Source organism: Bos indicus, chromosome 21 (assembly GCF_029378745.1).
Source record: "Bos indicus isolate NIAB-ARS_2022 breed Sahiwal x Tharparkar chromosome 21, NIAB-ARS_B.indTharparkar_mat_pri_1.0, whole genome shotgun sequence".
NCBI lineage: Eukaryota > Metazoa > Chordata > Mammalia > Artiodactyla > Bovidae > Bos > Bos indicus.
Window position 1 is genome coordinate 60,764,887 of NC_091780.1, and position 17,108 is coordinate 60,781,994.

General features: G+C 48.4%; 1 protein-coding gene across 1 annotated transcript in view; it reads left to right on the forward strand.

Moving 5' to 3' along the window:
* Positions 1-14,897: 14,897 nt before the first annotated feature.
* Positions 14,898-17,108, forward strand: part of TUNAR (transmembrane neural differentiation associated intracellular calcium regulator) — a 52,528-nt gene continuing 50,317 nt past the window's right edge. Inside the window, exons 1-2 of the mRNA XM_070775648.1 lie at positions 14,898-15,103; positions 15,366-15,701. Coding sequence (XP_070631749.1) covers positions 15,690-15,701 — 12 coding nt within the window. The 5' untranslated portion in view covers positions 14,898-15,103; positions 15,366-15,689. The remainder of the gene's footprint in view (positions 15,104-15,365; positions 15,702-17,108) is intronic.

Here is a 17,108-nt window from a genome sequence, read left to right on the forward strand (position 1 = left end):
CCGGGGCCAGAGACGAGGCTTGATCGCTCAGAGCTTTTGTGTAGTAAAGTTTTATTAAAGTATAAAGGAGATAGAGAAAGCTTCTGACATAGGCATCAGAAGGGGGCAGAAAGAGTACCCGCTTGCTAGTGTTAATAATGAGGTTATATAATCCAAAGAATGTCTGGAGGTTGTAAAGACCTCCTCCGACCTACTCCCATAATTTACATTTTAAGATAACACTGTCCTCAGGCAAGATACATCCTTGTAAAGACCAGGTATACTCCCATAATTAACTTTTTAAAATAACAGAAGGTTGAATCCAAAGACTGTCCTTAGGCAGGATACATTATTGGTATATAATCCTAAGGAATGTGGAGAAAGAAAAAAAGTTTGTCCTTTTTTTCCTCCTTGAGAATTCCAGACCCCTCTCTCTTTGGGGACCCCTAGACTCCCTATCAACCTGCCTAGGAAATGACTCTCTCACTTTCAGAAACCACATAGCCACAACTAATACTGAGCGCCCCAGAATGCCATAATAGCCAATACCCACAACTTGGTACCAATCACCCCAGGCTGGATACCAGAAGCTGCCCCAGAGGAATAGATTTCTCCTCTGTTGTGCCTGTAGACACCATCTCCTGGGTTGTGATCGAGACTGATGCCTCATGTAACACTTCCACATCCAGTTCTCATGGGGGGATGTGATTGAAAAAGCCCAGGTCACGTGCCTGCATCATAGCTGCTGTTCATGTTGGTTTTCATTCATTCATGGGAATGTGGGTCTCATGTGTGAGAACCGTCAAAGTGTAGACAAGTTTCCCAAAAGAAATTAGACATACAATGGAACACTACTCACTCACAAAAAAGAAGAAAGCTTCGCCATTTGCAGCGACATGGATGGACTTGGGGGGCATCATGCTTAGTAAAATACATCAGATGGAGAAAGACAAATACTCTTCGAGATCACTTACATGTGCAATCTAAAAAGTACAACAAATAGTGAATATAACCAAAAAGGAAACTCACAGATATAGAGAACAAACTGGTTGTTACCAGCAGGGTTGGGGAGAGGTAAAATAAGGATGTGGGTGTTGGAGGCAGAAATTATTGGGTAGGCTCAAGTATAAATTGTACAACATCAAGAATATAGCCAATATTTTGTAATAACTGTAAAGTGGAAAGTAACCTTTAAAAAAATAAATAAATTCTGCCAACAACAGTGTGGAATAAAGCAAAACAAGTCTGGAGTGACTACATCCCCAGTTGAGCTTTCAGATGAGACACTGGCCCTGACGGGCACACAGTTGCAGTTTTGTGAGACACCTCGGAAGCAGAGGACCCATGCAAGCAATGCCCGTATTTCTGACCTACAATAACTATTAAATAATACTTGTGTGTTCTAAGCCACGGCATTGTGGTAATATATTACACAGCAATGGATAACTAAGGCAGCGACTTTAGATGTGTCTTAGTACCACTGATCTGTGGTTTTTTTCCCTACAATGGAGGGTAATACCTGAACCACCTCTCAATTCGGTAGAAGGATTTATTAAAACAACACGTGCAGGGCCAGCTTTCTGCAAGTCTGCTGGTGGGTGGTTCCCTGAGGGTAGCCACCATTGCTTCCCCAGCCACCACATCAACCATGCGTAAAGGAAAATAGCCATCAATACATTTTTGCAAGCTGTGCATGTTGGCCACTTAGTGAAAGAATCAACGGGGCTTCCCAGGTGGCTCGGTAGTAAAGAATCCGTCTGCCAGTGCAGGAGACACAGGAGACGTGGGTTCAATCCCTGGGTTGGGAAGATCCCCTGGAGAAGGAAATGGTAACCCACTCCAGTATTCTTGCCTGGAAAAACCCCATGGACAGAGGAGCCTGGTGGGCTGCAGTCCATGGGGTCGCAAAGAGCCAGACATGACTTAGTGACTGAACACATACACATGAGAGAATCAATATGGCTCCATGAGCTGCTCCCAGAAATTTATCACCAGAGTAAAAAAAATACAAAAAAACCCCCCAAACACCCCTCTAGATGCCTTAAACCCCTCACTTCCCCAGGTTGGCCCAGACTGTGCATGCTTCTCAATAATACTGCTCCAAAGAAATCCCTGGGTCCAGTACTGTGGTTGGATTTGTGATACATATTAATTAGTTTATCTCATATTGAGGGGAGAAGTGCAATGTTACACTAGCTTTTCAAGGCAGTGTTTTCCCAAGCTACTGTGAAAAAAAAAAAAACAACTTTGCATTTTCTTTATCACTCTTCCATCATACTTAACCCCCAAAGCAGATTATAACCTTTGGATATTAGTCACTGTCCGGTTGTAATACTTAAAATTAACAGGGTAAACATATATTCTATACTGCTTTGCCAGAAAAGCTTGGCTGACCCGACCGTTTTTAACGCTGTAGGACAGAATTTGCTCTACGTGTGCTTTCTTTTTTTATTGTTGTTGCGTCTTCCCTGGAGGAGTATTAACTCAAAGTCATCACGAGAGACCCACTGCTGCCTGCTGCTTTCTGTACTATCAGTTTGCATCTCTCCTCCTTTATAACTTCTCCAGCTATTTGATGAAGCATACACATTCTCTCTCTCCCTCTCTTTCTCACCACACACACGCACAGGATGCCAGCCACCTCTAAAATGGCAACAAATAAACACATTTTCATTTTTACTGATTACACTGCTTCCACCTTTTCCATCCTACTCAAGCCAGTTGCAAGACTTGTTCTTGTAACATAAACACTGCTATGAAACTCAGTTAGTGAGTGATCTTTGAAAGGACTTCAGGAAACCGGAATGGGCTGGAAGCAAACAGAGAGGCACCTTCTGGACTTGTATATTCAATGGTTTCTAAAAATGTAATGGATTGCAATGATGTTTTAACAGGGAGTTGACAGTTAAACTTTAATAGTTTAGAATACGACAGATAAGAAATGAAAGAACATTTGTTCTTTGTTCAAAAGTAAGCGCAGTGATTATTTTGAGTGGGTAAACTCTGAAAATAACAATAATTTTTAAAATACTAGCCATTTAGAAGGGAGAGAGATAAGTCAGACACTGCTTCTTTTGTAACTCTGAAAAGGGAGAAATAATTATTACTTGAAAGTTCTGCACGTATGTTCATTGATGTAACAGAGCACATTGCATTTTATTAGCTAAAGCCTTTCTGATCAGATATTTTACTGTTACCAGTAAATTAATGACTTCTAAGAACTTGAAATATTCACCAGCTAAGTTTACATTTTCCAAGATTAAAAATCTTGGGACCATTGCTTCTTCATCTGTTTAATGGGGATAAAGAGATGTACTTGCAGCATTTCTGTGAATTTTAGGTTGAACTAATGTACGTGAAAGCGGCTGGCATAGAATAGAGGTTCGAGAAATGCTGGTAATGATGCTAAAGATGGTGGTGATGGTAAATGATGAAAAAACTTCAGCAGAAATTTGTGTATCCTGATTATTCCTTTTGAAAGGTTTCTTAACTCAGTGAAACATCTTGGGACATTTTTGTAAATGGGTTATTCAGGTAATCACCCTGGCAATTAGGCATGCATGTGTTTTATAAGATACCTTTTCATAAACGACTGGAAGCCCCTCCCTTTTTATTTGTTTAGAGGACTCGATTGCAAGGCAACCAGCCTCCTTGAATAGGATTTGGTTTTAGGCAGTCTCCAACAGGCCAGGTCAGCTTCTGGCCAATTTGTTGGAACAAATAAAAAGTCTTAGCAAGGATGTTGATCAGAAAGACAAGGTATGAAAACTTCTGTCTTCTTTGCAGGCAAGTGATTTCTCTCGTACACATGCCTGAGGTGACAGCGCAATGGTTTGTCTAAAGGTAGCAGATGACGAGCTTAATCTGGTGTGTGTGGAGGAGGGGGCGGGTTCAAGGTCTCTGATCATAGCTCAGCTCTGTGGCACGTTACCTCTTAATGACCATGGCTTCCCTGTCATTGGAGAGTATTTGTCAGCATTTAGAGCAATTAACATTATGGATAGTTGAAACTAAGGAAGAATGAATGACTTCAACAACCTTCACATTTTCAGTAATTTTATGGAAATGTCTATTTTATGGGAAGATCTTCCCAGCAGAACTAAATTACTACATTAATATAGTAATCCTTGGAATAAGGTAACATGTACTTGAATGTATATGGGGAGATGAATTCAATAATACTTTAAAATTTTACCTTGGGAGCTGCAACCAAGAATGTTGACACCAGGTAACTATCAATAAAATATCTAGGAGCCATTTTATTTATAATTATCTGGGGACCTGGCTAGTAGTACCTTGCTCTCCACACTGTCAGTTGTCATAAACACACACTAATCAACCCTCATTTAAGAATTCAATGCCATTCAAGCTATGACTAGGCAGATTGTAAAAAAAAAAAATAGAGCAAAGTTGAGGTTCATGGGCTCTGGAGCCTGGAACAGAGGTGAGGTTGGATACGTGGCCTCAGCACTGAGATTAGACAATCCATATCACAGAAAGACAGGACAAAGGAGTAGGGCAGCTTAGGGATGCCTGTGAAGGCAAGGAACGCTGAGAGGCTTTTCCGAGGCATCTCTTTTGTTTATCGCCAGGTGGAGTCTCCAGCATTCTCTCTGCTCTTTTAAAATTCTACGTACCAAGATTCCCCCTAGCTGGAGAGCTAGCAAAACTTTGGTTCAAATGGGTTTTGAGCGTGATTAAGTGTCTGAGAATGGATGCATCAGAGCTTGAATAACATCTGAATGCTTCTCAGGAGAAAGCTCTTAGGGGTGTCTGTCTCTCGACTGGGGAATTGTGCCAAAGGCGACCTATCAGTACGTACCTTGATTATCTAACTGTCACCTGAAAGCAAAAGCAGCAGCAAGAAAAATACGAAATGGAAAAACACGAAATGAGTTTGTTGCCGCTGTTGTTTTATTTTGACTGGGGAAAGGGATGAAAACTCAAGGCAAGCGACAAAGGCTTTGGGAAAATCAGTACCTGGAATTCACCATGGTGTGAACTGGTCTGGGCCAGTAAGGATCAGAAAGCAGTCCTTCGTGCGGTCATTAAGAACAGTATTTAATCAAGTTAGTCTTTGCCAGTGCACTTCATAAGGGGTCCTTCTCCTCGTCTGGCTGGAAAATCTTTGCTTCTGCACACAGGCTGTGGATTACTGCATAAAAATGTTTTCTTGCATCCATCACAGTGTTTGCAAGACAGTCTGAGGTGGGGGAACTGACGCTGTTTATATATAATCTAGCTGAGGACAAGACAGTGAAAGGGCCACAGACTTTTTTTCCCCTCTAAAGAGAACATTTTGCTTTTCTTTGCAGTTCTACTTGGAAAGAAAACAAATTTCTGTTAACAGCACTGTGCAGCAACGTTGCTTTGCTGGATAAGTGCACCTGGCCGAGTGAGTCTCTCCCTGCCTTTGGGATCTACCAGATATTCATCACATTCTGGCCAAGCGAGCTGGGGCACAGGACATCAGCTTTTCAAGGGCAGCTGCTCTGTCCAGTTCAAGGTCTGGCACTGAGTGTTCTGAATGACGTCCCTGAGGACCCCGATAGAAGCTTGTGTGCGTGCATGCTAAGTCACTTCAGTCGTGTCCGACTCTTTGCAACCCTGTGGACTGTAGCCTGACAGGCTCCTCTGTCCATGGAATTCTCCAGGCAAGAATAGTGGAGTGGGTTGCCACGTCCTCCTCCAGGGAATCTTCCTTACCCAGGGATAGAATCCATGTCTCTTTAAGTCTCCTGCATTGGCAGGCGGGTTCTTTACCACTAGCGCCACCTGGGAAGCCCAACAGAAGCCTACCAAAGCTAAATTAGTTTATTTCATAGGGAATTCCTTTTAAACACACAGTAACAGGTAAGCCTTGTGGGTACATTTGTGGCCCAGAAACAATCCACCCTCATTCATTAGGGAGAGTACATGTGAACGCATCTTCCTTGTAACTGAGGCTTGGGTGTAAAGACTTCCTGAAGAGGCTCACACTTGTTAGTCGGTCAGTCGTGTCTGACTCTTTGTGACTCCATGGTCTGTAGCCTGCCAGGCTCCTCTCTATCCATGGGATTCTCCAGGCAAAAATACTGGAGTGGGTTGCTATTTCCTTCTCCAGGGGATCTTCCTGACCCGGGGATTGAACCCAGGTCTCCCGCATTGCAGGCAGGTTCTTTACCATCTGAGCCACCAGGGAAGATAATTGCCTGAATCTGCCCATCATCTGTCTTACATTAAACAGGCAGAGGATGCTATCGCTCTGTTTGATGGACTTCAGGTCTGGTGATGAAACACTGTAGGCCTGATGTCCTACTGAGGCTGCCCTGAAGATGGATTTATTCTCTGATAGTTGTGACTATACGACTGGTGGGCACTGAAGAAATGTGAGTAGTTGTCATTAACTGCTGGATCCTTATGATCTCAAAGGGACCTCAATGTTCATTTGGACTCTTAGCCACATCACTGCTTAACAGGACTTCAGCTTATGTTGAATACCCCCAAGTGATGGGGAACTTCCTGCCTCCCAAGGCACCTCATTTGGTATCTTGTTGTTGAGTTGCTAAGTCATGCCAGACTCTGCCGCCGCATGCCAGGCTTCCCTGTCCTTCACTTTATCCTGGAGTTTGCTCAGACACTTGGTATCTCAGTCGGTTAGTCAGTTCAGTTGCTCAGTCGTATCTGACTCTGCGACCCCATGGACTGCAGCATGCCAGGCTTCCCTGTCCATCACCAACTCCTGGAGCTTGTTCAAACTCATGTTCATCAAGTCGGTGATGCCATCCAACCATCTCATCCTCTGGTATCTTGTATCTGGTATCTTGGTATCTGGGTTGCTCTAATTCAGGCAAACTGTTTTTCAAAGGGCCAGATACAGAATTATTTAGGTTTAGTGGGCTATACAGTCCCTGCAGCACTCAACTCTGTTCTTGTATCATGAAAGCACCATAGACAGTACATGAATGAACGGGCAGGGTATGCTCCAATAAAACTGTTTACAAAAGCAGTCAGAGGGCCAGATATGGCTGTCTGTGAGCCCTAGTTCATCGATCTAAGTGTTAGTCTTCCTTGTCCTGAAGAAAAACTGTCTCCCTGGTGGTTCAGTTCAACGTTTGGGGGCCACACACAAAATCTAACGCAACCTTTCCTATGATAAGAAAGACCTTCAGCTGTTTGAAGTTTTTCTGGTGGCTCAGACGGTAAGGATTCTACCTGCAGCACAGATTCGATCCCAGGGTCAGGAAGATTCCCTGGAGAAGGGAATGGCAACCCATTCCAGTAGTCTTGCCTGGAGAATTCCATGGACAGAGGAGCCTGGCAAGCTATAGTCCACGGGGTTGAAAAGAGTCGGACACAGCTGAGCGACTTTCACTCACTTCAGCTGTTTGAAGGTGGTAATACCCTCTTTCCAAGTTATCTGTTTTCTTTTCTCCCACGGTCCTCTGTTCTGTTGTCCCAATTCCAAGTCTCTCACCTCTTCTTAGTGTGGCTGGTGGAATTCTTTTGATAATCAAATTAAAATGGGTGTTGGAAAGGAAAGAGTCAGACCTAAAGCTTCCTTTTCTAGGCAGGAGAGTGTTTCATTTCACCTGCCCTTCAAGAGCCTGCCCCTTACCCCCTGGCCCCCCATACAGGCCCTATCTTTAACCCTGGCTGTCTTGTTAGCAGCAACACTGCTCATTTCAGATGCTACAATTATCAGGACCAGACCAGCCAGCCTGGAAGAAGCCCCAGGTTCAAGTCGTGGGCTCTGCAAGGTACTGGCTTTGAGGCTGAGGGATCATCCCACCAAGGAAACCTTCCTCAATGCCCTGAATCCAGGGAAGAGCCCCTCTTTTGTGCAACCAGACGGCCTGTAGTCACTACAGCTCTGAGCCCTGGTCTTGCCATCGCTCCCCACCACTGACTGATCTCTTTCCCCACCAGAGCCAACAGAGTGCTGGGCACATAGTAAATGTTCAATAAACATATTATAATATTAAACATAATATTACAGTATTGAATGAATGAATGTACCAATGAATGAATGAGCTGTAGAAAAATTCTGAGAATGGGTGAGGGGGCCATGTCTCCTCTGCATATCATGTGCCACTACACATTGCTAAGGTTGCTCTTGCATTAAGGGACTGGTGTGATGAATTCTGTCCTGGAAGGGGCCTGCAGAGCGCTGAGGTTGTCAAGGATCATGACCCGTGGCCCCTGTGATGGGAGGTGCCACTGTCGTGTGTGGCCTGGAGGTTGCCTAGAGGCTGGGTCCTCTCTCTGGCTCCCCGCCCCACTGTCCTCCCTCCCCACTCCCCACCCCAAGGCCCCGGCTCAGCAGAGGGTCCTGCCTGCATCTTTAGAGAAGGGACCAGCATTCACAGATGCTGTGGCTTCCCCAGCTCCTGTTCAGCCTCTGGCTTTCCCGTCTTGGGTCTCAACCCCTTCCCACATGAGCTGCTTGTTCACAGCTCTGTGAATTCTCCCACTCATTCCTCCTGATCAGCCCATTGCTGCTCCTGCCCTCTCTACCCTCCATTACCTACTCAAGCCTAGAGACTCAACTCAAATACCACCTCCTCTGTGCAACCAGCTACAGTCCTGCAGACAGAGGTCTGCACTTTTACCACTTTTGTCTTTTCTTCCAACAATAGTATTTGGAAATCCCCATAAGATGGGGTTTATTAATTCAAAATAAAATTGCGGGTCTAATGATGATAGTGATCAGTCAGTTCAGTTCAGTTGCTCAGTCGTGTCTGACTCTTTGCAACCCTGTGGACTGCAGCACGCCAGGCCTCCCCATCCATCACCAACTCCCGGAGTTCACTCAAACTCAAGTCCATTGAGTCAGTAATACCATCCAGCCATATCATCCTCTGTCGTCCCCTTCTCCTCCCGCCTTCCATCTTTCCCAGCATCAGGGTCTTTTCCAAGGAGTCAGTTCTTTGCATCAGGTGGTCAAAGTATTGGAATTTCAGCTTCAACATCAGTCCTTCCAATGAATATTCAGGACTGATTTCCTTTAGGATGGACTGGTTGGATCTCCTTGCAATCCAAGGGACCGCCAAGAGTATTCTCCAACACCACAGCTCAAAAGCATCAACTCTTCGGTGCTCAGCTTTCTTTATAGTCCAACTCTCACATCCATACATGACTACTGGAAAAATCATGGCTTTGACTAGATGGACCTTTGTTGGCAAAGTAATATCTCTGCCTTTTAGTATGCTGTCTAGGTTGCTCATAACTTTTCTTCCAAGGAGCAAGCATCTTTTAATTTCATGTCTGCAGTCACCATCTGCAGTGATTTTGGAGCCCCCCAAAGTAAAGTTTGTCACTGTTTCCACTGTCTCTCCATCTATTTGCCATGAAGTGATGGGACCAGATGCCATGATCTTAGTTTTCTGTATGCTGAACCTCAACCAATTTTTTCACTCTTCTCTTTCACTTTCATCAAGAGGCTCTTTAGTTCTTCGCTTTTTGCCATGAGGGTGGTGTCATCTGCATATCTGAGGTTATTGATATTTCTCCCGGCAATCTTGATTCCAGCTTGTGCTTCCTCCAGGCCAGCGTGTCTCATGACGTACCCTGCATATAAGTTAAATAAACAGGGTGGCAATATACAGCCTTGATGTACACCTTTCCTGATTTGGAACCAGTCTGTTGTTCCATGTCCTATTCTAACTGTTGCTTTCTGACCTGCATACAGATTTCTCAAGAGGCAGATCAGGTGATCTTGTATTCCCATCTCTTGAACAATTGTCCAGAGTTTATTGTGGTCCACACAGTCAAAGGCCTTGGTATAGTCAATAAAGCAGAAGTAGATGTTTTTCTGGAACTCTCTTGCTTTTTTGATGATCCAGCAGATGTTGGAAATTTGGTCTCTTGTTTCTGCCTTTTCTAAATCCAGCTTGAACATCTGGAAGTTCACGGTTCACGTACTGTTGAAGCCTGCTTGGAGAATTTTGAGCATTACCTTACTAGCGTGTGAGATGAGCGCAGTTATGCGGTAGTTTGAGCATTCTTTTCATTGCCTTTCTTTGGGATTGGAATGAAAACCAACCTTTTCTAGTCCTGTGGCCACTGCTGTTTTCCAAATGTGCTGGGCTATTGAGTGCAGCACTTTCACAGCATCATCTTTAGGATTTGAAATAGCTCAACTGGAATTCCATCACCTTCACTAGCTTTGTTCATGGTGATGCTTCCTAAGGCCGACTTGACTTCACATTCTAGGATGTCTGGCTCTAGATTGGTGATCACACCATCGTGATTATCTGGGTCATAAAAATCCTTTTTGTATAGTTGTTCTGTGTATTCTTGCCACCTCTTCTTAATATCTTCTGCTTCTGTTAGGTCCATACCATTTCTGTCCTTTATTGTGGCCATCTTTCATGAAACGTTCCCTTAGAAAGAATGAAGGGATGAAGCCAAAGCAAAAACAATACCCAGTTGTGGATGTGACTGGTGACAGAAGCAAGATTCGATGCTGTAAAGAGCACTATTGCATAGAAACCTGGAATGTCAGGTCCATGAATCAAAGCAAATGGAAAGTGGTCAAACAGAAGATGGCAAGAGGGAACGTCCACATTCTAGGAATCAGCAAACTGAAATGGACTGGAATGGGTGAATTTAACTCAGATGACCATTATATCTACTACTGTGGGCAGGAATCCCTTAGAAGAAAATGGAGTAGCCATCATGGTCAACAAAGGAGTCTGAATTGGATGCAATCTCAAAAACGATAGAATGATCTCTGTTTCCAAGGTAAACCATTCAATATCACAGTAATCCAAGTTTATGCCCTGACCAGTAATGCTGAAGAAGTTGAAGTTGAACGGTTCTGTGAAGACCTACAAGACCTTTTAGAACTAACGCCCAAAAAAGATATCCTTTTCATTATAGGGGACTGTAATGCAAAAGTAGGAAGTCAAGAAACACCTGGGGTAACAGGCAAATTTGGCCTTGGAATACGGAATGAAGCAGGGCAAAGGGTAATAGAGTTTTGCCAAGAGAACGCACTGGTCATAGCAAACACCCTCTTCCAACAACACAAGAGAAGACTCTACACATGGACATCACCAGATGGTCAACACCAAAATCAGATTGATTATATTCTTTGCAGCCAAAGATGGAGAAGCTCTATACAGTCAGCAAAAACAAGACCAAGAGCTGACTGTGGCTCAGACCATGAACTCCTTATTGCCAAATTCAGACTTAAATTGAAGAAAGTAGGGAAAACCACTAGACCATTCAGATATGACCTAAATCAAATCCCTCATGATTATACAGTGGAAGTGACAAATAGATTCAAGGGATTAGATCTGATAGACAGAGTGCCTGAAGAACTATGGACGGAGGTTTGTGACATTGTATGGGAGGCAGGGATCAAGACCATCCCCAAGGAAAAGAAATGCAAAAAAGGCAAAATCGTTGTCTGAAGAGTCCTTCAAATAGTTGCGAATAGAAGAGAAGTGAAAGGCCAAGAAGAAAAGGAAAGATATACCCATTTGAATGCAGGGTTCTAAAGGATAGCAAGGAGAGATAAGAAAGCCTTCCTCAGCGATCAATGCAAAGAAATAGAGGAAAACAATAGAATGGGAAAGTCTAGAGATCTCTTCAAGAAAATTAGAGATACTAAGGGAATATTTCATGCAAAGATGGGCACAATAAAGTACAGAAATGATAGCAACAGTTAGCTTTTATTGAGAGTTGACTCTTCCAGGAACAATCCTGGTGACTTCACACACACACATATACAAACACACACACACACACACACACACACACATCTTATTTATAATCTTAAATGTCGAATAGGCATTTTCTATATTATTATTGTCTCCATTTTTCTTTAGCCTGGCAGATAATACAAGGAAATGGTTAGGAACATGGATTTGGGGGTCAGGGAGACCAGGTTGCAACTCCCAAGTCCAATCATTTGCCAGCCATGTGACCTTAGGGAATGTATATAACCTTTCAGAAAATCCTTCAGAGAAGGGTTGGGGCTTCCCCGGTGTCTCAGTGCTAAAGAATCTGTCTGCAATGCAGGAGCCACAGAAGATGTAGGTTCGATCCTTAGGTCCCCTTGAAGATCCCCTGGATAAGCGCATGGCAACCCACTCCAGTATTCTTGCCTGGAGAATCCCATGGACAGAGGAGCCTGGCGGGCTACAGTCCATAGAGTGGCAGAGTCAGAAATGACTGAAGTGACCTGGCACACATGCATGCAGAGAAGGGTTAATGAGGTTAAAAGGAGCTCTTGCAGATAAAACCCTTAGTATTAATACGTGGCATGAGTTACGTCCTCTAAAGATGTCCCGAGGAAGACCCAGAGGACAGAGGGCTTATCTAATTCATCTTTGCATCCTTGGTGCCCAGCATTCTGCCTGACCTCCAGGGGACACTCCTGAGAAATATGGGGGGGGGGTAGTTCCTGTGCAGATGGACGTCCTGGAAAGATGTGGCCCTGAGGACTCACGAGCTTCCTCAACCTCAGCGTGTTCGTATATTCCCCACCTTTATTGAGAAAAGCGTGAGGAATAGCAATATGATGCAGAGGAAGTCCTGCCTGTTGTCTTCTTGCTCCCCTCCGCCCCCACCATATTCACACTGTAAAGGATGAACATGCTGGCTTTGACTTTGACACAAGCCAATTATTTTTCAGATCTTTGTGAACAGTGAATGAGATGTTCATCCTGTCAAATCACATTTCCCCACAGGCTGCCTTGTTTCTTGGAACAGGGGGGCCCCGGTACAGGCTGTGCATGGAACGTAAGCTCTGAGCCTGTACTTATTGTCAGCACTGGGCTCCCTGACCAAATCAGATGTCCAATTAGAGCTGCATATTGGAAAGTCTAGGCTGAAGAAAGAGCCAGCTGCCAATATGGCGCCAGGAAGCAGTCCTTCTGGAGTTTCTGTGGACCAGCTGCCAGGCTGCCACCACCCATAAAAACTGATTGGAAATTCAGGAATGTTGCTTTCGACTGCACTGGAAGATGCTGGATCTCAACTGTGGAGCATGGGCTGCGATGCCAAGTGGTTTTCTCAGAAAAGTGCTGCCTTTGAACCTCTGTTCCATTTTTTATGTTTTTTGTTTGTTTGTTTGTTTGTTTGTTTTTGTTTTTACAGCTGCTCTGGGTCTTCCCTGTGCATGTGAGGGCTTTCTCTCGTTGCAGTGAGCGGGGGCTACTCTTTGCAGCGGTGCAGGGGCTTCTCTTGTTGCAGAGCATAGGCTCTAGGCACTTGGGCTCAGCAGTCATGGTGCATAGGTTCTGTTGCTCCACGGCATGTAGAATCTTCCTGGACCAGGGGTCGAACTCGTGTCCCCTGTATTGGCAGGCAGATTCTCAATCACTAGCCCACCAGGGAAGTCCTTGGACCTCTGTCTCTTAAGATACAGGGTGGGTTTGCAGGGGTTTTCAACAAGAGTTACTGGCATCTCAGTAATACTCACGATGATGATGGCAATACTAATAACTAGGAAAAGTCTTGTCACAGGGCCAACAAAACCCACTCGGGCCATGGTATTCTCTAAAGCCCCACAGGGATGGGATCTGCCCTGGTGAGAACCCCTGCTAGGATGCTGGAGCTTTCTTGGCCGGGGAGATCCCTTCTCCTCTGTGGGTGAGCTGCCTCTTTCTCCTGGCAGGCACACCAGAGAGGACAGTAGGGTGAAAAGGGGGTGTGGGCTTGGTCCAGGCGGGGGAGGCAGCAGGAATAAGAGGTCCTCCGAGGAGGAAGGAGGTGAGGTTGCCTGCACCCAGCTGCTGAAGAGCGGCGGTGGGGATGTGGGTGCTCGGACATCAGGAGGCCCGGGCTCTGCTTGCTCCGAGGCACCCGGTGGACCTGGACAGGGTATCTGTTTCACCTGGGAAAGCGGTTCCTGCCTGTGATGAGGTCTTTCACAAACTCTTGTCCACTTTCCCTGGCTTTGGGATGAATTTTGGGGGTCTCCCAGATCAGGCTGTAGCTTTACAGTTCACATTTAAGGTGCACCTTAGGTGCTAACACTTAGCTACCAGGTCTGGGGAGGAACCCGGTTTTGTGGAAGGTGGGAAGTAATTTAGGACACATTGCGCATAATGCAGGCAATTGGAGGGGCCCCAAATCTCAAAATAGTAAGGTACCCCGAGTCAGATTAAAGGGCCCGCCCCCAATGTCGGCAACTGGGTACAGGGAGCGGGCAGGGTGGGGAGCTGCCAACACCGGGCTTGGTTTGAACAGCATGAAGCTGTTCCCGACATCTGACATCCCGGGTCATCTGTTGGGCGTTAAGGAAGGAGGAGCGGAAAGCAGCGAGCTGAGTGACCCGGGATTCCAAGGGGAAGAGACAGTCAGCGCAGCGCAGGAGCAAAAATCCAGGAATGAGGGAGAGAGAGACCAGAGGAAGGAGGAGGCTCCTCCTCCGCCCGCGTCCCCAGGTCCCCAAGTATGCCACGTGGGTGGGAGCGTGTCGCACACACCCACGCGCCCACTGCCACAGTCCTCGCGTGCCCGACCCGGCCCTTGCAGTAGCCGGGTCTCCACGGCCACGTCGCCGCCACCTGCTGCTGCAGCCCTAGCGAGGGGGAGGCGCATCTCCGCGGCGCCCCCCCTCCCCATCCGCTCCGGCTCGGTGCGGGCCTTCCCCCACCCCGTATCCTCCAGGCCCGTGCTGGAGGACGTCTTCCCCGGGGCCCCCTCCCCAGCGCAGAAGGGGAGGCGGAGGGAGGAGCTCGGGCCGCGGCCACCCGCCCTCCCCGCACTGCCCCCTCCTCGGAGCTCCCCTCCCCTCTCCTCCCCTTCGCTCTGTTGCCGCAGCCCCGCTAGTCGCGCGCGTCAGCGTGGGCTCCCCGGAGCGAGTCGCTAAGTAACGGGGGCTGGCTCCGCAGACCCCGGGCCGGGGAAACCCGCGCGCGTCGTCAGCAGCGGCGCCGCGGGGCGGGGGCGGGGGCGGGGGCGGGGGGGGGGCGCACGGGCCCTCCCCCATCCGGGCCTGCGGACCGGGGCTGGCACGCCGCCCGCCTCCCCGGCTCCCTTAAACCCGCGCGGCCCGTCGCCGCCGAGGTGCCCCTCCCCTGCAGGGACCTCGACGCCGCCAGCCCTTCCCTCCTTCCCAGCCGGTGCGCACAGCTCCGCGCGCGGCAGATTGGGCACCCCGCGGCCGCGATCGCCGTCGACGCCGGTAAGCCGCTCTCGGGGACCCGGGCCGGGGAGGGGAAGCGAGATGGAGGGGGTGGGGGGGAACGGCCGCCGGACCGGCCATGTGCTAAAGTTTCTGGGGCTCCGTGCCCCACCAGGCGGGCGCGCAGAGCCAGGCGCAGCTGCGCGGTGGGTGGGGCGGCGCGGTCCTGCCGGGCGCCCGCCGCCCCCGGACCCGCGGGGCGCAGCTCTGCGCGCACTCACGCTCTCTCTTCCTCTCTTTCCCTCCGCGCCGCCTCCCCGAGGTCCTCCTGCCGAGCCCCGCGCGGGGCATGAGGAGCCCCGGGGCGCCGCCCGGAGACAACCAGGCTGCGCGCACACCTCGCCAGCGGCGGACGGGGACATGAGCCGCGCGCGCGGGGTCCGGCGCCGGGCGGCCAGCCCCAGCAGGCGGCGGCCAGCGGATCGGCGGTGCCCGGGAGAATGAGGCGGGAGCCGGCGGCCGCCTCCTGGTTCTCCATCTCGTCTTTCTCCTTCTCCTCTTCGTCTTCCTCCGCCTTGGGCGCCCCGGGCCCCGGCCGGGCTGTGGCTCTGCTGCGTGCCCCGCGCGCCCCCCCGCCCGCCTCCGGATGCGCTGCTCGGTAAGCCAGGCCCTCCGCCACCGGAACAAAGCCCCTTTGCCACGGACCCCGGAGGCTGCCTCTGAGCCCCTGCCCGGCCCCCACTCACCCAGAGCCTGCCCGCGGCGCTTCCGATTGAACCACTGTATTCCCCTATTCCCCAAGCCCTGCCTGGAGGCCGAACGCTGCCGGGCTGCCTCCCTGGGCTATCAGGGAGGTGGATACCGGCTTGACACGCAGGCAAGAGACCTGTTTGGTCGAGATAATGACATAGGCAACCTGGGTTCAGTCTCCATCATTTGTGGGAAAGAGACGACTCATATATAGTGACCTGGAAAAGGGTGTCCAGGCTGTGCAGGGCAGGGAGCCTCCAAACCACCCGAGGAAGTGGGTTCCCCTTCTTCTCCGGCTCAGATGAGGAAACTGAGGCCCAGGGAGGTTGATGACTTAATCAAGGTCACAGGGCCGGGAAGTGCAAACCAGGGAGACCACAGATTGGCAACCAGGGAGCTCTTTCCCCCGCTCCCTGGAGAGCTGATCCCTTTGTAACAAACACACCTGTCCCAGTTCTCCTACTACCTGCTTTTATCTGGAGTTGCTGTGCCCATGTGAAAATAGTTGTGCTGACGAGTATCTGCTCGGATGACATAAATTGCTGGTGGTGTGTATGTTTTCATCCCTCCCTTCATCATGCAACTGCTCAGCCTTAATGTGAACTGTTAAGTGCTCGGCCACTTCTGTTCAGGTGGGAGGAAGAGATGTTCCCCTGGGGGCTCTCTCTCTTTTATTCTTTTTCTCCCAGACCACTTAAAGGAGAGAAAGGTGGGCATTGGCATCCTCCTGTGTGCTTCTTCTGTGCTGCGTGTGCCTAGCACATGCTTGGCTTCAGAACTGAGTCCTGAACCTTTCTAAAGGGTGAGGGCTCATCAAGGCTGGTTGGGTAAGTCTTGGAGATGGTTACTTAACTGGCTGATCCCAGATGGCCACCGTGTAGGAATCAGCCCTGTTGGAAATTTCATCTTGGCTCATGTTTGCCAACCCTCCTTGTCAGCAGAACGTCCCACAGCTCAATCCAGAAGGAAAGGAGAGGGGTTTTCATGTAGATTGGAAGCCTTTGCTTGCTCCCAGCTCTCTGGTTTTGCCGCTAACTGTCTGCTTAAGTGCACTTAGAGCGACCCTCAAGGGGGAAGCCACACAGAGTCGTTTGGTCCTCATCTGAATGGCTTGTTTAGTCGTTTGAGTCAGCAAGTGTTGGACATGGTTGTCTACAGGACTTGGATGGTACTGGTGTCAGGTCAGGGAAGGGCCATCGGTTTCCCTGATAGTAAAATGTCAAGAGTTACACTAGATGAACCCTCAGATCCCTTCCAATGAAATGATTCTTCTAGTGGGAGAAGGGTGGGTCACAGGCCGGAGCTGGGGTGTGTG